This window comes from Populus trichocarpa, chromosome 2 (assembly GCF_000002775.5).
Source record: "Populus trichocarpa isolate Nisqually-1 chromosome 2, P.trichocarpa_v4.1, whole genome shotgun sequence".
NCBI classification, from domain to species: domain Eukaryota; kingdom Viridiplantae; phylum Streptophyta; class Magnoliopsida; order Malpighiales; family Salicaceae; genus Populus; species Populus trichocarpa.
Window position 1 is genome coordinate 8,066,031 of NC_037286.2, and position 19,604 is coordinate 8,085,634.

The window sequence follows — 19,604 nt, forward strand, 5'->3', positions numbered from 1 at the left end:
GCAATTATAGGGTGAAATAAAAAAAAATAAGAACATGGACTAATATTAAAAAAAAAACCCTTTTCTTTCATTCATATTTCAATCATAAAATCTGATGTATTTTGCATTTCAATTCCTAGTTGTCGAGGAAAGAGAGAAAAAGTCATTAAAAAAAAGATGATAGAGAAAACTTTCAAGTGATCAAATTTTAACAGCATTAACTATGATTTTAATGTTTATAAATTCATTTGTAATACAATTACTCAATAAAGGCAATTTCTACCTTCACCGATGCAAAAAAATAAAATAAAATATACCAGTGTTCCAAATATTTGTTTGATTTAATTTTAAGTGTCTATAAAAATTAATTGTGTTTCGTTATTTGAAATGAGTTTTGAAGGTTCATAATTTTTTTTTTCATGTTTTGATTGGAAAAAGGTTAAAATTATAATTTTTGGGATAAAAAAACTGAGATTTTGATTTTTTTCATCCATCTCCAATGATCAAAAAGTGTTGCATTAGTAGACAGGTCATTGGCCTAAACAGACCATGCATCGTTGACTATCTTTAAAATAAGATTTTTTAGGCTTGGGCTCTAAAATTGACTTGCACCTGGGCCATCTTAACAGCACACATGGGCAATAATTACAACAATTTGTAAAAATTATTTTATCATGCCATGTTTTTAAAGAAAAGTTTAGTTCTTTACAGTAATATTTTCCTTTTATTATTATTATTATATATATGAAACTAATAATTCACAAGTTTTTTTTTTAAAAATTACACGAATATTCAATGAGAACACACACACTATTAATAACTTTTTGTATTCGTTTTTTATTTTTTATACAATCATATAAAAATAATTAAAATATTTTTTATCGGTTTAAAATCTTTTTACAACTCATGATAATTTTTATTTATTTATAAAACCGCACTTCTGATAAAAAAAAACATATTTCCACTAAAACTTAATTAAAATAAACGAATAACAAAAGAGAGGTTTTGGTTAAAAAATATATTTTTTTTTTCAAAAATTTAAAAACATACCTGCGGCATCACTCACTTTAACTCTAAAAATATTATAATAAATAGAAAGATATCCCAATAAATGACATGTTGTCTACTCAAGTGGAGTGGACAACATCTCATCCTTTCTATTTATGAAAGAAGGACATATCTTTCACTCTTTCTTTTTGAAAAAAATATAAGAAAATCAGGCGTCCAATCCTAACTTTCTAGGCCCAATCACCTGGATTTCCTCTTTTATAAGGCTGGTTGGCCTAGCCAACTCGACATGACAACACCGAGCCTTTTTTTTTTTAAAGAATTTTTTTTTCATTAATATCCTCTCTCCCTCTCTATTTATCTTTTTTCTTTTTTTCTTTTTGTGGTGGAGACAGTTACTTTGTGCACTCGCTGAGCGAGCGTTCATGAATGCTGCAGAGCAGATCCCAAAAGACTGGCTAAAGAACTGCCTCCTGGTACTGGATTCAATGTGATTATTCAGCCCACAGCCATGCATTCTGAGAAGGGAACTGCGGCTCATGTGTTCATAGTTCTGGAGATGCTTTGCCTACTTTCCCATGTAACCTGGAATGTACTCCGAGTTGAAATTCTTTTGTGGATGAAGTATTCCTCGTTTACCCAATTAAAGCCTTCAAAGTTTGAGGAGACAACTTAAGAGCAGCTAGACTTGTTAGAAAGGTAGCGATCTATAGATTTTTTTTTTCACGATTTTATCTCAACCATAAAACAAGCCTGCAGAGAATTTGAAGTTTTAGTAGGCGATTGTTTTGTTGATCATGCTAAGTATTAATTTTTTTTTGGGTAAAATTATCATCCAAAAACTAAAAATAAAAATGGAATTCACTATAGTAATTTTAACATTGTTTTATTTTTCTATCACATTAATAATTAACTTAAGATATATATTTTTATTAATACATATAATTTTTGTTTTATTTTATTACATGTAAATATCAACTTTTTAATTTATAGTTATATTTTTGTATTTGATGTTACTATACCTACATATTTATTTTTTTGAATTAAAAAATATTATCCAACTCATTACATAACATGACAAGTCGAATAAAGGTATTAACACCTTTTATTTTTATATTTATTGGTTGACAAATGGTTGTCGATTAATTAATTAAATACATGCTGTCCTTTAGACATTCCATTACCTAGAGCGCACGATGGAAGGGATTAGATATGCGTGGGCCTTCTATCTCCTCTGGATTCCCATTGCTCGTTAAAGCCAGGCCCGTACACAAGTTTAAGAGAAACCAGAGTGCATTCATTGCAAACTGGAGAATCTATCAGCACAAAGAACGTGGAGGAAAGCATGGATTTTGCTCAAAATATGAATGGTGCTACTTCTAGTTGGTAAAATAAAGGTGCCAAGATACCATTCTCGCTCTTGCTTGGTTCGACTTTACTCTTCCTTAAAAAACTGAGAGCTTTATCATCTCCCAAAAGCATCACTGAAAAGAGAACTTGGGGCTTAAAAAAAAAGTCCAGAAATTCTGTTCATTCTTTATCGTTGATTCAACTAACAATTTGCTAATCATAATTGAAAATGATCTTAATATAATTACAAACCAACACCTAATTTATGCTAATTCATCATTGGGCAACCTGCACGTCTCATATTTTTTGAGTTCTTTTGTTCTAGTTCAAAATCTTTGTAACCTTTGTAGCATTGATTTGCCAATTTACTCTTTTCAATCCAAAAGTAAAAACCATCTCGAAAACATGTCAGCACTTGTTAGTGCATGATTTCAAGTAAGAGGAATAGCCAAAAAATAAGAAATTTGAACTAATTAATTGATACATCCTAGTCTGTCTATTATACACACACACACAAAATGATCGCGCAGTACTGTGAAGTCATTAATCAGTAAAAAGGTACTGGAAAAGAAGGTGGCTTCTGAATTTGCACTGTTATCTTCTCAGTTCGCGGAGGCTCACATGGACATGCCATTGCTATAAACTTTGGAACTTGATCCCCTGGCATCAAAACTGGAAGGCTCTGGCCTTGATTTCTCTTCAACTTCTGTTTGAATGTTCAAATACATACATGAGCACTTCAGTACTTCAAAATTAAGCAACGATATGATCATGTTATCATCAAAAGAAACCTGAGATTTCCTTTTCTCCTTGTCAAAAAATAATATTCTCATCAATTAATCAACACCCCAAAAAAAAAGATGATGTTATTAGATCCCCTGAGATGCTTTACATATATGGGAAGATAAGATCATGTACAAGAATTCCCCTTGTTTAGTTTTTAATCTTGTCTCTTCTTTTTCTTTTCTATCTCTTTCCTTCCACAGAAATTAAATATAAAAAATTAATTCAAGAAAAAAACATCGACATGCGAGAGAGAAAGAGAGATATACCACATGAGGGGGTGAAGATTTCTGGGGCAAATGTTCTACATCTTCTTCGATGTGGGAATGATTGTCCTCGCTTGAAACTCCAAGTAGGGAAAGTACCTTTTCCCAGTGGAGGCAGCAACTGAACAGGCCACTCATGATAAACAACATAAACAATAGAAGAACTAAACCTACCGGGAACCCTAGTGATGGTCGATTTGTATCTCCCTCCTCCATTGATGATTTTTGCTAAATCTCTATTTTTTATCTTCTCATGCAAGAGAACTAGAAGGGCATAACAATAGGGGCACTGAGGTTGGTGGTGCCAATTTATGGAGATCTGAGTTGTTCATCTAGTGGGTTTGGGTACATTTTTGGTACACCCTTCAGTACGGAAGTGGAGGGTCCTACATTGCTTGGCTATTCCAAGTTGTTGTCTCTATTTATTGCTTCTTTACACAGAAATTTCAAGAAAGAAAGAGAGGCGCGGGGCCGCTTGCTAAGTGCAGAGTGTTAATCTATATAATTAGCAGAAGCAGAGCAGCAGCAGCAGCGGAAGAGAGGGATGAGGATTGAAATGTTGTCACTATCTATCTGTAGATATCTCGTTTACAAAAAAAATAGCTTTATATGAGAAATCAAGAGAACTATGTATATATCTCATTTTTAAAATATTTAGCTTAATATTTTTAAATTGTTTTGATAAGTTATTATTAAAAATAAATTTTAAAAAATAAAATATATTATTTAATTATATTAAAAAAAAAAAACAACCTTTATTATATTTAAGCGCTGTTAAAACGAAAAAGACAACCTTGAAAAAAACCTTCAATCGACGATTTTCAGACAATGGATCAATAATCTTACAGAGCTGGGTTGCTTAATTGATTGAAAAGGGCCAGGCAAAGTTACGTATCATAAGGAATTCAGACCCAGATGCCATGTGCTCGGTGGTGTCCTTCGCTTTCAGATTTGAAATTTGCGTTAAGTTTTAGTAGGCTGCGTGAATGGAAAACATTAGAAAAATAAGAAACAGTGCCGCTCGTTTCACATCACCAGAAGGGGCGGTAGAAATGTACGGGTTCATGACCACAAATGGATCTGGGTGGAACACACCCAATCAATCAATTTTCCTCTGCCATCCTTCTGCTTACGTGTAAAACAGTTTGTGACCTAACCGCACTGTACTTTTACATGCCCTACCACCAGCTACCAGCTACATGGTTAGGTGTTGCAAAATTCTTCAAGTACTCCTGATATGCTGTGACTTCTGTGAACCTGGGGTGGGGTTACTGTCTCTTTTCTGCTCTTATCTTGTCATGAAATTATAATATTAAAAAATAATATAGATAATATTTTAAAATTTTATTCTATAATTTTAAATTTTAAATTGAATTAATTATTTAATATAATATTAAAATCTTGATGATAAATAGTCACGAGTTTGAATTTTATTATTCTTATTTATTTAATAAAAATTAAATATAAAATAATATAAGTCTGTTTAAATTTTAAGTTTAAAGAGCTTTCACTTGAAGAGATTTGTTAAAAAATAATATATATTATATCATAATATCTTCCTTAATAATTTAAATTTTTAAATTAAATTATTTCGTTAATATATAAATATGACTATAAAGCTCTTTCAAGGGACTGAATCTTACAGCCACCTCTCGAATCATGTATTATTATTACAAGGTGGTGACCCAGTGGTAAGAGTTTGGGACCAAGAGGTTTGCTCTCTCTGTGGTCTCAGGTTCGAGCCCTGTGGTTGCTCATATGATGGCCACTAGAGGCTTACATGGTCATTAACTTCAGGGTCATTGGGATTAGTCGAGGTGCGCGCAAACTGGCCCGAACACCCACATTAAAAAAAAAAAAAAAGAGAGTGGTAAGATTACCTTGTACATAAGCATGATCTTCCCCGAGGAATTGCAAGGCCCAGACAGTTATGTTTGAGTTCTCGTGGTTAAATTATAACTTTTAGGATTGATATAACTGTGTAAGTTAGAAAATAATATAAATTATATTTTGAAATTTTATTTAATAGATTAAGTTATTGGATTAAGATGATTGTTTGATATAATATCAGAGTCTTGATGACCAAACAATCACGAATTTAAATTTCACCATCCCTATTTATGTGATAAAAATTAATTATAAATTAGCGTGAACCTATACAAGTTTCAACTTCATTTAAGAAATATATTACAAAATAATATAAATTATATCTTAGAATCTCACTTAATAGTTATTTACCTTATGAATCCACATAATCATATACGTGGAGTTAATCTCGCCAACATGATTTTTTAGTCTTGGATCATCTTTAGGAGCATTAATGGTCTGCCACTGGTTGATTTCGGATAGGAGATGGTGCAGTTTGCTTCGTGCTTTTTATCTCAAAAGATTCACGATGATCATAATTCCTAATCTTATTTAATAACTGATCCTTTGAATATCAATAGTCTTTTGCAAATATTAGGTCTTAGTCAATTCCAGCATCGTATATCCATCAACAAGCGGCTGCTGATTCCACTTTCAACTCAAAGTGGGAAGTGCTATGATTAATAACCTAACACAGATTTAAAATATTGCCGGTGGAAAGATCCAATGGATGTCAGTTGGTTTGGATCTTCTACAGGTACTATAACGCCATGTACTCCGAATTCTTTTTGACACAGATATTGCTCTCTGACAAAATAAAGACAAACCCACAGTTTATAGCACGATTGTTCTCATTTGCATTTTTTAAATGCACGTATGTAAACTCTCCAATGGTTTCCAATTTAACAATGAGTACATCAAAAAAAAAAATATATATAAGATTAATAGTTGTGATGAAAAGACTTTCGTTTCATTTTAAATTTTTTATTTAATATTATATTGAATTTAATAATAGAAAAATTCGTTCTCTTTTTTCTTTTCTAACAAATAATAGATATATAAAAAAAAAGATTCAAAATATCTTTCATGTTTTGACATGTGAAAAGGCTTATTCTCGAGTTTTATCTTCATCTGAAGATAATTCTTTGTATAGATGTAGGGGCGAGCGGATACTAAGGTGGAATAGACCCGCTAATATACCCAATATTCCTGTTGCAATATGATGAGAGGCTATTCCTTCCGGAACAAAAGGATCAAAACCTTCCACACCCCAGGCTTGATTTATAGATTATAAGAGTTTTTAAAATTTTTGAGCCACGAGTGAGAAACTTTAAGGCTTTTTGGTAATAATTAATGATATCTTATTAATTATATATTGGATCTATTTTTTTAAAAAAAATACATACAAATATGATAAAAAAATTATGTGCCATGGATTTTATTTTCTCTTTTTTTATGTATATCTTTTTTAAATTAATTAAAAAAATATCTAATATAATGTTACTGATTATTTTTTTGAATACTATAAACATTTTTATCACTCCCATATGATTGGGTTTGACTAGAAACCCAACTGTTTGGTTATGATTAAAAAAGAACTGTTACATCGTATAGACATCCGATTTTTCCCTTGCTTTTACTGTTTTGGCACACAAAACAGTACACAATTTTAAACCATTCATAAAATATTCCTATGCTATTACAGGCAAGAAGAGCAGACCTAGGATCTGCAAGCATGAATGTTTTGTGCCCATCAAAGGCATGTCGTGAGAGACTTTCCACTAGGTGATGGTCTAAATGCTGCAATTAATTCAGAGAGTGATGAGGAGGAAAAGGAGGATCCAGTCGAGCCATCCACTTGGAGTGACCTAACCGGTTTCTAACTTTCTAGGCTGTGTTTCATCTTCTGGTGCAACCATTTCATACATCTATTTCATGCGCTTTATTGACATTTGAACTTATGGATTTAATGCTTGATTATGTAATATGGTGTATTTATAGCCTCCCTTTTTAATATGCTAAAGTAAGAGAAAAATATGATTGTGATGTGTCCTAACCTAATTTTTAAATCTAAAAAAAAATTAACAAAAAAATAAATGAATAAAAATTAATTTAAGAATTGGTTTAAGAGAACACAAATTAAAAATTTAAAGGTTAATAAGGATTGAATTATAAACGTGAGAGTCAATTGATAAAAACTTAAAAGTATTAATAAGTTTGAGAACTTAATTAAACTTTAGTTTAGTTCAATTAATGAATCAGGAGCTTAATTGAAACATTGATAAATTTAAGGATTTCTAGGGAGCTGGGGCTTGAAGGCCCAGGGCTCTAGGCCTGTAATTAATTTAATTAATGAAATCAGGAGTTTAATTTAAAAAATATCAAAGTTTGGAGCTGATGTGGATCAAATTTGCAAGAAGTTAAAGTACAAGGACCAAAGTGAATAGCCGGTGATACTATAGGTAGTTTAATTGACTTTTCCAGGGGTAATTTTAAAAAAATTAAAAGTTGAAGAGTTAGCTAAGGATTAAATTGAATAAATCAGAAACCAATGACTTTTTTTTTGTAAATAACGCTAAAATACAGGATTCTAATTGCAATTGATGCAGGGGCAAACTTAAAAAAAGTAGGTTTTCCATGAATAAGGGTCCAATTGCAAAACATCAGACATTCAGGGGGGCAATTGAAATTCGCCATATCAGTTAATGAACGAAACGGCACCGTTTCAAAGAACACTATTCATTTTCTTCGTCTCATCAGGCCAGGAAGAAAAGCGGACGCCTCGCCTGCCAGCTCGCCCCCACGATGCGTCGCCGGCCGGTACTCCTACAATAAAAGTCCTACAAGGTCGCCTCATTATCTAGAGGCGACCGCATGGCATCCTCTGGCTTTATAAAAGCCAGAGGAAGGGCCACGAACATCGAGAAGGGAAAAAAAAAAGAACCAGAAGAGAGAGACGAAAGAGAAGGAACAAACACGAGAACAGGAGACCAGAAACCAGAGGACAGAGAGAACGGAAAAGCAAAAAAAACTGAGGGACGAACGAGAGGAGAAAACACAGAGAAGATACAGAGAGGGGAGAGAACACGAAAAAAACCAGTAGAAAGAGAAGGGGACGAAGAGGAAAACACAGAAAATAAAAAGAACAGAAAAGAAATACGACAGGGCAGAAGAAGAGAGGTGGGAATTTCAGAATCCCAGCAAAAGCCCGCAGCGTCTTCGTCCAGAACGTCCCACAGGTAAGACTTCTTTCTTCCCCCGCTCTCAATTCAATTCACTTGGCACTGTTACCTTGAATTTTAATTAACCATCTCTTGTAGCAAGCGTGCGTGAACATTTCACGCACGCCTGCTGACCATGGCCAGCAGGGTCACTGGCTTGGGCCAGTGACCGGGCTGGGCCGCTGAGTCTAACCTAGCCCGAACGGGCTGAGCTGGACCCAGCCCAAAAAAAGAGAATAGGAAATATTGAGGCCGGGCGTCCCACGACTTCCATCAACAGTTTCTCAGTTCGTTGCCGTTTCCTTCGCCGCCATAACAAGCTATTGAGGCGTGGAGGAAACCACCAACAACAGTCCAGCAATGGCAGGACTGTTGGTGTCCCAATCCAACCAAAACACGGAGTCTCAAGTTCTATGTCCACATGAAGATCAGTGTCCGGGGGAAGATAAGGATCAGTTTTGCGCAAGAAAAGCCTATAAAAGGCAGAGGACGCAACGAATCCAGAGGAAGAAGAGAGAACAAAAAAAAACAGAGGAAGAAGAAAGCGAAATAGAAAAGAGACTGAGAGAGAAGTGACTAGAGGAGCAGGAACGGAGAGAACAAAAGGAAGCCAAAGACAGAGGCTTCACCCGCGACAAGCGCCTGCCGATTCTTCGTCCAAGACGTCCGCGAAAAAAACCAGGTAAGCACTCTTTCCCTCCTGGCAAATTTAATTCACTCTTTGGTGTAGCAAGCGTGCGTGAACTGCAGAGACAGAATCAACAGGTTACTGGTCTGAACCAGTAACCGGGACGGGCTGGCTGGATCTGGCCCAGCCTGTATGGCTGGGCTAGACCATGCTCAGTAAAAAAAGAGTGGGCTGGATCTGGGTCTCAGGCCAGCCAGCTCAAATTGCTGTTTGCTAAGGGTGTGTTCGGCAAAACATATCCTTATGTTTTTTCTATGTATTTTATTTTTTTTTTATTTTGATATTTGACTAAATGAGTCTCTTTTATATATTAGAAAATTCCAGAAATACTTGAAGATCTTCGTTGATTTATTTGTGGGCCCTTCGCGCTTCGTTTTATTTTTTTCTTTGTATTTTGTACTTTTCTACTAAATGCTCAACTTATGGATCATTACTGTTAAATGCAAATTCGTTGTGCAATTTTTTTTCATCTAAAAAGAACAAATAATAGAAAAAAGGGTAAACAAAAAAATTGGCACAGAAAAATTATTTCTTCTTCATTAAAAATTCTAATTTTTATGAACTTATTCACTGACGTCAGAGTTAGGAATATCGCATATTTTTTGAGTTTGTGCAATATTTACCAACATCAAAGTTAGAAATATTCGCAGGAACTGTTCACTAACGCCAAAGTCAGAAACATGATAGGAAGAATAATAAATAAAAAAAACAAATTCTTAGCTATTTTAGACAAAACGAACAATACAGTCTGCCTCAGGTAGGACGCTTAACGGGTGATAGCATCTTCGCTTTCGTGTAACTAATCCCGTACTATAAAATAAGATTTCTAGTGACCTAATACTAGATGACGACTCATTAAACTAGACATTTCCTCCAAAAAAATAAGATGTTAGATACTGTTCTTTTTCCAATCAATAAATTTTAATTGGTCGCCGCAATATCCGGATGTAACAATTCTTATTAACAAAACCTGATTATGCATTGAAAAACATTGTAGGCATAGACTCATTTGTAGTGTTCACTAGAACAGTGCAATAATGTCTTTTCCCTTCCTTAAAATATCAAATGCCCTAATGTTTGAGGTATTTATGTTTTTTCAGAGGACCCATGAGTCATTAAAAAATTAATCGAGAGTATATATATATTATTTAAGTATAGTAAAACAACCAAAATGTCATTGGACTTGTAATTTTTTTTTACCCTTGGTTGACTTTTTTGATTTGTAGTGAGATCAACATCTGCTTAAATGTTAGGCCTGTGCTTCATTTCACTTGACCTGGTTTTCTTATTAAATTTCCTCATTGTAGTGGTTTCAGAAAAATAGAGGTAAGACAAAGTCACAGGCAAAAGCTAAATTAGCATTTGGAGAATTGGCATACAAGATAGCCTCCCTTCATACAAATCATTAGATTTCACCAAATCTCCATGTTCTCTTTCAAGAAAAAATGGAACACTTAATTTCACTCACGGGATAGGCAATAATATTTTGCAATTTTATTCTTAAGAAAATAATTATCTTCGTTTCATTTTGCTTATTGTCAAGATTGATGGTTTTCGAAATCACGCCTTTATTTTTTTAGTCACACTATCTTCATTTTTTTTGGCACAATTACTTTTATTATTTTATTTTCTTAATTGTTAAGATTTTTTAGATGTTGATTATTTTCAAAAGAGTTCAACATACAGTCCAATAAAAACAGACATGATATTTTATCTAATAGTTGTATTAAACTAAAGTTTGACCAGATTGAGAAAGATTAAAGTTGTGAAGGGCTCAAGAGGCAGCGAAAATAACCCAATCATAGAAGCTAGATCATTAAGAGTAAGAAATGATAGCAATGTCAAATAGTTTGGAACATCTAATTTGGCTAGTGGGAGACACAAAAAGGGGATCACGAAGAGTAGAAGAACATGTTTAAAGAGTTACTTTAGAGCACGCCTAACCCCAAACCTATTTATAAAGATCCACCTAGACAACCATTTTCTATGTGGAGGGTGTTGGTAAAGACGAGGTTTATAGGGATCATGGGGGTTTGGCAGATCATGACAAATCACCACATCACAAGAGATAACAAATGAACAAATTCTAGATAAAAGTAAAAACCCATACCATCAATTGATATATGAACATAAGAAAGTTTCTTGATTGGATCATTGAATGTGATAGGGTTATAAAATATGTGAGTATTATAGAAAAGAAGATGACAAAAACTTGTCTTGTTTAAGCTAGAGAGAGGAAAGACAACCTATTATGTCATGGATATATATGTGAGGTAGATAATTCAGAAAAAGGTTCATTCCTTCTGATTACAAACAATATTTATTTAAACGGTATCAAGGTTGATCGTAAAGAAATAAATCCATCAACAAATAAAACACCAAGTTTCAAAGGCTAGCATAACATAATTGACTTCAGGAGATGAATATAGTAGGTAGTGAGATTTTTTAGGGGGATAAAGCTAGCAATCCGAGAAAGGATGTGAGTACATATGCTATTTACACTTACCGAGGCAAGTAATATAACATTAAAGGTCGAGATACTAATGAAAAAAAAAGGCTGCCAATAGTGAAAGATTCAATTCTTTTAGGATGTTGTAGAGCAAAGTGAGTAAATTTAGTGTTATTGACAAGGAAAAAGACAATTTAAACTTCGTAGCAACCTCTTACTAGATAAGATGTTGGTAAAGGTAACAAAACTCTAAAGGGACAACTTGAAGTCACTAAACATGTTGAAAAACCAAAACACATAAAGGATGAGATTTGAGGAACAAATTAAAGTTAGTGAATATATTGAGATTAAACCAGTAGATAAAAAGTCTTAACAATTTGTTAATTGCTCAAGAGATTGAAATTGATGTCAAAGAGGATTGAAGTGTGGATGTGTCATCCAAATCAAACATATTCTTAAGAGGTTGGATCAATCTCCTAAAATTACCAATACAAATACTAGTTAAGACATTGTTGTTAAGGATGCCCATACACATAAATTAAAGTTGCCATCATCTTAAAAGATGTTTAAATATAACCTTGACATTTTGATTTTTAAGAAGTTTTGCGTAGATTAATAAAAAATATATAAAAATATATTTGCTAAAATAGTATTTAAGATATTGGGAGTGAGCTATCTCGTGCATAAATTGATAACAACACTATATTAGAAGTATCTATTTTTTGGGATGAAAGAGTTAATTTTTTTACAGTTAAATCAAGGATGAATTTTTCACAAGGGGATGGGACATTGTCTTCATTATTCTTGGAAAAACTATTTTTATTATGTTACTTTCTTAATTGTCAAGATTTTCTAGGTTTTGAGAAGTTTCGAACAAGTTCAGTGCGTAGTTTAATATAAATAAGTATAATTTTTTATTTGATTGTTGGATCGAATTTAAATTTAAACAGATTATTCTAAAGACCTAACTATATAGGGGCAATTAGTTTACAACTATTTTTGTTTTCAGGTCTAAATTAGTCTCGTAAGCTATTGTTTCATAATTTTATTTATTTGTCTTCTTGTGCTTTTTAATTCTTTTTTTTATGTAGTTTTATAATTTAAATTTAATCGGGATTTTTTTTTTGTATTTAAACAAACTAGAAGAGAATTGATGGTACGAAGGCCTTTAAGAATACATCAAAGTTTTGTTTGTAATTTTCTTTACAATAAAGGGAATTAATCTTAATGCTTGAAAACTCTAGTTTTTTTCTCTAATGTAAAAAACTTTAGGAATCGATAAACTCTATCACCGCTAAATGTGGTGTCTGAGAGTCATGTAAAAACTGTACGTCACACTAGAAAACAATGTTTTTATTTTTATTTGTTTGCCCCCTAAAGATTCTTAAAGGTCCGAAATTACGTCGTTATCTCTTGCAACATGTAAAGTTTCAGCCTGGCTTTGGAAAAGGCACCACTGCAGCATCCAATAGGGGAGCAAAGTATGGTTGGAGATCTTGACCATTGGTTTCTTAGGACTAAAGAGACCCCTTTCTTATGTGTCCTCTAGCAAGGAAAGATCTCCATTAACAAAAGATAAGCTTTATATTGTTACTTCAATATAGCGACTAGTCACCAATGAAACTCACCTGGTTCTTTATGGAATGCACATGGTTCGACATGGTGTCCAGGACAAGCCTACAGTGTCTAGTTCATGAGATTTATGATATGCATGTCAGGTTGAATCATCTTTTTCAATCCTGAACATGATCTAATAAACCAAGAATACAGATATGTAAGAGGTACATGTATTTATTGCTCTTTGCATGGAAATATCCCAGCATCTTCCTTCTTCTGTTGGGAATTGTCTCAGTTTCTTCTTGCTGCGAGGGACTTTATGCAGCACAGAGATTCATCATTGGGGCTTCACTGAAAAAGTCGGGCCATTTCCCGGGTCATTTCAAAGAATCTTCAACAGTTAAAGTCGGCACAGCGAGTCCATGGCCATGTTTGGGGTCAATCAGATATATATCCCTCATGAGAGCATAAACCAGCTAAAAGTATGGGAGGACAAGACAAACTGATTTTACGAAATAGGAGAAAAGGCAAGTTTATTATATTGTCAGAATCTATTTTATATGGCAATGGCACATCAATAAGCTTTATGATGGCCTACTAATTGCATAATTTAGTTCCATTTGTAGATGGTCCTCTTTTTTGGTGCACTTTGGAGATAAAGTTTAAGCTTCCACAACACACATTTGAATTTAATCAAACTGTCTTTATAAATGAGTTTGATTGCAATGTGTCTTATCAGCTATTGGTGATGAAAATGTAGAATCTTAGAGTCGGTTGTCTTGGCCTATACTTCCTCCCCGAATTGGTTACAGGTACCCGAGAAATCTGCTCAGCAATACTAATCAAGATCCCTTTGGATTTTATTCTATTCTTGTTCTATCTCTGTAATCTACAAACTACCAAGTATAACATGCTGATAAAGTTGGGAACAGATTACTTCAGTGCACATGCTGTTCTCTAATTGTAACATCTGAATTCTGTTTTGAATGATAAATTCTGAAAATCCTGGAAATTATCCTAGCTTGCATACGAGTCTTCTGTTTTATCTAAGATGGAAAGTTGTTAGTTAATATTCTAGCACTAGATAAGTAATCAAGTAGGGTTACAGGCATGTTTGGAAAAAACAAGGCAAAAAGATTGCAATCATCTTATACTTTGTGTTGGAAAATCCCATTTCCAAGTGATTGCTTCATCCTAAATTCATTCACAGAAGATTCGGGGGGCGGCAACTGCATATTCCATACATTATTAGCAAACACTCACAGTGATACGTTATATCACTATAACTGCTGGGAAATTCCACATCCACAAAATAGAAATCGGCAAGAAGAAATCCTTACTTGCGTAAGCTTCCAATTACTGATAAGCTCTGAATCCCACACACACACACACACAACACACACACAAAAGAGAGAGAAAAGAAATAACAATCTCATGATATTAAAGCAATTGGATTAATAAAGATCTCACATTGAAGTAGATAATGCATAGCTCTGATGAGCAGACGCAACTTATTTTAAAAAGTGAAGTTAACAACTCCCTCACTTGAAATCCTCTTCGAAATAAAAGAGATTTGAAAATGTCTCTTAAAAGACTTCACTGCAATTTCCTCCTTTTTCTACTCCTTTACTGTCTACAGGCATCTCCCTCCATATCCTGCATTTTTAAACAAGGCCTGTTTTATGTGTTCAGAACTTATTAGTGTTCTCTGCTCCAATTCCTGTTATCATCACAAGAAAGAATACAAATTAGCTACTTCTTAATCTTACAAAAGAAGAATTAACCCATATAGCAACGAATTGAATTTGTACCTCTGAGCAAGAAGCTTGCATTGTAAAGTCATTGAAACAACTAATCACACACTGCTGAATCTCAAGGCCTAATGTTTCTAATGTTGTTACTGATGATAGCAATAACCCTGGCTTTGTTGCACAGCAAATATCAATCCTTGTATCCTCATTTCTTCTTTCCACTTCAAACTGCAAGGCAAATATTGAAAGAAATGTCTGTTCAGCGATGCTCAGCCTTTTATTGGGAGTCTTATACATGGATTAGTGCAGGCCGCAGAGTGCATACCTTCGGTGAATTTCTCACAACAATTTCATTAGGTTTTGTGTCCTTGAAAATGCTAATCATCTTCAACTCCTCTGAACCCACTTCAATCTCTTGTTGCAAGCTGTTGATTCTCTCCAATAGTTCCTTCATATAATCTATTGTGTCTCCAAGTATTGATGTTCTGTCCATCTATTGAAAAATTGCATTGAAACAACCAAATTAGCCTTTAAATGAACATGAATTTTTCACACAGTCACTAATTGAATCAATCTTTACCTTGCTGATTTTAGGAACAATTGATCTTAGCATTGAAAGCCGGTCATTTAACCTCTTTCTTCGCCTTCTCTCGGCCATTAGGTTCTTTGATGGTTGCCCCTCCATCTTCTTGCCTCTAATCTTTCTTTCTGGACAGATACCAGCATTGAAAGCCGACACCTCCGGCGACTGAATGGGCTCAACTTTGCAAGTACCCTGCATCTGCAAATTCTGTTGATCATTAGCAAGCAGACCCAGCTCCTCATCTTCCATCATGGACATTGGAGTATCGTCTTGAACAGGAAATGGTGGTGTGTCAAGCGTGTTATAGGAAGAATCGGTGAATTGTGGGGCTGAAGAGAACTCATCTGTGAACTGTGGTGCTGAGAACTCATCACCAAATGGGCAGAAGACTTCATTAAAGTAGTAGTTGTTGAAGTCTTGTTTAAGAGGAGATGAAATTAATCCTTCAGGACAGAAAGAAGTTTGTGGGAGTGTAGCTGGGATTTCTTCAAAGCAACCATGGTTAAAGCTACCAGAGAAAAGCTCATTCATTTCTGATGGATAATTTGGAGTGGGTTGCCAAGATTCCCTACTTAGAGCTATTAACTCCTCTAAGAAATCATGTCCATTAATTTCCATTGCTCTAACAACAATAATTCTCTCTCTCTCTCTCTCTCTGTCTATCTTGGGAAATGATAAATACCTTGATAATGTGAAGCTTGATCAAGTTGGAGTGTGTGTGTATATATACAAGTAAATGTTTTATACAAGATTAAAATATGGATTATGGCATGTACTATGTTGTATTTATTAGCACTAAGAGCCTAAGATTAAAATGGAATCTGCTTTTTCCTTCTCTCTCACTCTATAGGGGTGATTTTATGTCTTTTTCACCGAAATCTCAAATCAAACAAACTAAATATTAAATTTTTGTTGTCCTGAAAGCTTTGACCCGCCATGTCCGTCTGAACCGAAAAGGATGGAGTAAACGTCACAAACCAGCTGACAGGTTCTTTGTATGTTTGAGCTTATGTAATACTATTATTTGGCCATGAATACAACAGAAACCCTTGTCCCTCTCCCTCTCCCTCTCCCTCTCCCTGAAAAAATTGCTAAGCTGGGTCCCATCCCCTGTGCCTCAGGCTCTAGAATTTTGGGTTAGCTCACAATTTCAATGGGGGTAGGCTGGCAGGCCCCCTTTTCTTTAATTTTGCTTCTTCCCTTTTCCACTGTTCCTAGACTTGGAAGTTTTGCGTCTAATAAATTATTCAATTTATGAAATCTGAAGTAGTTTTATATTAGAAAGACGATGGCTTGTATACCGAAATCATTCTTATAACACCTATGAGCTGAATTTACTATGAGGCAGGCCATGAGGAGTATGGAAAACATATTCGTGTTACTTGATCAGAATTCATACCCTGAATAAAATAATGCAACTTAACATTACTTAAAAGGCCCCTTTTTGGCTGATGTATATGACCTTAGCGAATACAAGAATATGCAGACATTATTATTAGTAATAACATTTTCAAAGTTTGTTTTGGCATTATCGATCTGATCAACGAGCACTGGCATTCCCCGTTAGGGGCATTTGTGCATGCAGCTGGGTTCTTCACTCTTGTCCATAATCAATAGAGGTCTCGTGCCCCTATCCTAGCTACTTGATTTTCCAAGATGACAAAAATGCTTCTCATCATTGTTATTTACTATTATTCCTGTTGTTTGTATTCTCGTTTTTTCCGATGGTTAGTAATATAGAAAATGATCAATTAATTAGCTCTATGATTCGCTTCTGAAGGCAAATGGCCACTCATGTATGAGGCTAGAGCTAGAATTATCCAAAGTGAAGGTACAGGTTGACTTCTCGGTAATTATAATGATAAGGGATACTTCCATTTTCTTTGTTTGAAATGAAACAGATTATAGGTTTATTTGGAAGAAAATGAGTCTTTTTATGACTCTTTCTCATACAAGCACGAATTGATCATTACCTACAATGGACAGTGATGAAGCCTCTGTTTCGGGCTTCAAAAGATTAACAGGTCCTTTTCTGGCAGGTTGATAGGTTTGAAATCTACATAACAAAGTCTGACACTAGCCCGCTCGGGTCTTGAGTGAGTACGCATTAAAAAATACAAGTCTTTTACTGGTGCTGATGGATAAGCATAGCTAGCAATGATAATTGGAAATATCTGCAAAATAAGTTTTTTTTAAGTCTCATAATTCATATGTTAAGAATAAGATTAATCCGTTTGATAATTAATTAATTTTTTATTACAAGCAATCTAATCTATTATTTCTAGTTAAGGTGTTTGATGACTTGATATGAAAAGTCTATGTGGTTGGAAGTTGATAGCAAATAATGCATGGTAGGCCAATATGATTGGTACTTGCAAAAAGCTCATTTTGATGGATATAAGAACTCTTCGATGCATAAGCTAATAGCTTTATAAAGAGATAAAATATAATGATATTTTAGAGAGATAGACTTTAAAAATATATATGCTGAAAGTAATAAGAATGAAAAGATTGTGAACCTTAAGTTTGAAGGATTCATGGTGTATTTATAACCCATGAATTTTGTCATTTTGTGGAGAGAAGGGGCTGGAATATAATTTTATCTTTGTGATATTTTGAGTTGTATTCTACTCAAAATAATATGTATTGAATCAAATAAAATATTAAAGGACTCACCTGGGGTTGTGAAAAAAATTGTCAAGGGAGTATTAGGTTCAACCAAAGTGCTTAAAGTGAAAAACGGGTCTAAATGTGATGTCTGAACCCAATCATATTGGGCTCAGGCGTGGTAACCCAAGTTCACATGGGAGTTGGGGTGCACGCCTAACACCAGCTAGGTAACATGCCCAACAAGGCTAGGGGTGTCAAGTTCAGCATGTTGGGTGTATGCTCGACATGGGCTCAAACTACCATGCCTGAGTTTGGGTTTTTTTTTTTGGGTTTTGGGTTCGTTAAATTTAGATCCATCATTTGTGGAGTAGAACTCTTCAATACTTAAATTAATAATCATTTATAAGAGAAATACACGAGGGAACAATATGTAATCAATGTAGCCATCAGAAAAATCACCCTTCTTTAATACTCTTCTTTTGAGGTTTATGTACACATCTTCCTCCGCCTTCCTGCATTGGGATAAGGGTAAATAATGAAAAGATTTCATGCTCTATTCTAGGAATAATCATGTAAGATGATTTTCTTAATCTTGAAAGTTTACGATATTATGTATAAAAATGCGTGATTGGTGGATGAGGCTTGGGCAAAACGTGCCTTAAAGTCGTCAAATAGGCCCCACTTTGGTGAGGTCCTCGAGCATCTAACAAAAAATGGTAGCCATGCAAGGACTTAGAATTATGCAGGGGCTTAGAGTTCTTAGACAGGATGATCTATGAGCATAAAGATACTAAACTCAACTTTAAGGGACTTGTCTAAAATGAATCATTTAGAAGATTATATCGATAGGCTAAACGAACTTCTTAGAAAGGGATCTCGTGCAGGATCTAACTTGAGGTCGAGCGAGGAGTGTTCTTAGACTCATTCAGTAGAATCCTCAACCCCAAGTTTGTGTGCAAGGATATGGGGCTTATTTAAGCCCAACATCACACTCATGGGTTTAAAATTGTTAAGCTAAGGCATGTTAGTTGCCTCTCCAAATATTTATGATTGAAACGACTTGAAGACTTAAGTACTGATGTTTGGTTCCTGGTTTCTAGGTCTTGTTTCTTCATATTCCTATATGTGGATATGACATAACACATGAAAAAAAATCAAAGAGACATAACAAGAGCATGTGAATAAAAGGCTAAAGCCTAAGTCATTTTAAAATTTAAAATTATCTAAGAAGAAAATGCCACGTGTTTGGTTTATGATGTGTGGGTGAAAAGACATATAGCCCCTTATTAACGAGGGTTAAACCAATATAAGTCCTAAAACAATTTTCTTTCATCATTTTTATAAGTATAATTTATTTTTTCTTTTTGTCTAAGTTTCAAGATATGGATAATGCAATCACACTACTAAAAAAACACCATAAAAAATTATCTAGTTCTAATTGAAATTGAAACTTGGGACGTGTTTGATTAGCGAAGACTATATTTAAGGCATTA

At 34.2% G+C, this 19,604-nt stretch overlaps 2 protein-coding genes and 1 long non-coding RNA gene across 3 annotated transcripts; 1 reads left to right on the forward strand and 2 right to left on the reverse strand.

Annotated features, from left to right (window-relative positions):
* Window positions 1-2,671: 2,671 nt before the first annotated feature.
* On the reverse strand, window positions 2,672-3,958 carry LOC18096256 (uncharacterized protein At5g65660). Its single transcript, XM_006386380.3, has 2 exons — window positions 3,390-3,958; window positions 2,672-3,043 (listed from the first exon to the last, which is right to left on the reverse strand). The coding sequence occupies exons 1-2, from the start codon at window positions 3,600-3,602 to the stop codon at window positions 2,885-2,887; spliced, it is 372 nt and encodes a 123-aa protein (XP_006386442.1). The 5' UTR covers window positions 3,603-3,958; the 3' UTR covers window positions 2,672-2,884.
* Window positions 3,959-7,991: 4,033 nt separating this feature from the next.
* Window positions 7,992-14,237, forward strand: LOC112326470 (uncharacterized). Its single transcript, XR_002980046.2, has 2 exons — window positions 7,992-9,155; window positions 13,039-14,237. It is a non-coding gene; the product is annotated as an uncharacterized LOC112326470 (long non-coding RNA).
* A 350-nt stretch (window positions 14,238-14,587) lies between these two features.
* LOC7461834 (transcription factor bHLH93) lies at window positions 14,588-16,238 on the reverse strand. The gene is made up of 4 exons (XM_002302317.4): window positions 15,499-16,238; window positions 15,244-15,411; window positions 14,979-15,146; window positions 14,588-14,887 (listed from the first exon to the last, which is right to left on the reverse strand). The coding sequence occupies exons 1-4, from the start codon at window positions 16,117-16,119 to the stop codon at window positions 14,801-14,803; spliced, it is 1,044 nt and encodes a 347-aa protein (XP_002302353.1). The 5' UTR covers window positions 16,120-16,238; the 3' UTR covers window positions 14,588-14,800.
* Window positions 16,239-19,604: the final 3,366 nt, after the last annotated feature.

Excerpts from the sequence above, each read along its gene's own strand:
- LOC7461834 (XM_002302317.4), bottom strand. The coding sequence starts at position 16,119 with ATGGAAATTAATGGACATGATTTCTTAGAGGAGTTAATAGCTCTAAGT. Across the intron at positions 15,147-15,243 it reads TTGTGAGAAATTCACCGAAG|TTTGAAGTGGAAAGAAGAAA; the intron begins GTATGCACTCTG and ends TTTGCCTTGCAG. Across the intron at positions 14,888-14,978 it reads TGCAAGCTTCTTGCTCAGAG|GAATTGGAGCAGAGAACACT; the intron begins GTACAAATTCAA and ends TGATGATAACAG.
- LOC18096256 (XM_006386380.3), bottom strand. The coding sequence starts at position 3,602 with ATGGAGGAGGGAGATACAAATCGACCATCACTAGGGTTCCCGGTAGGT. Across the intron at positions 3,044-3,389 it reads AATCTTCACCCCCTCATGTG|AAGTTGAAGAGAAATCAAGG; the intron begins GTATATCTCTCT and ends ACATTCAAACAG.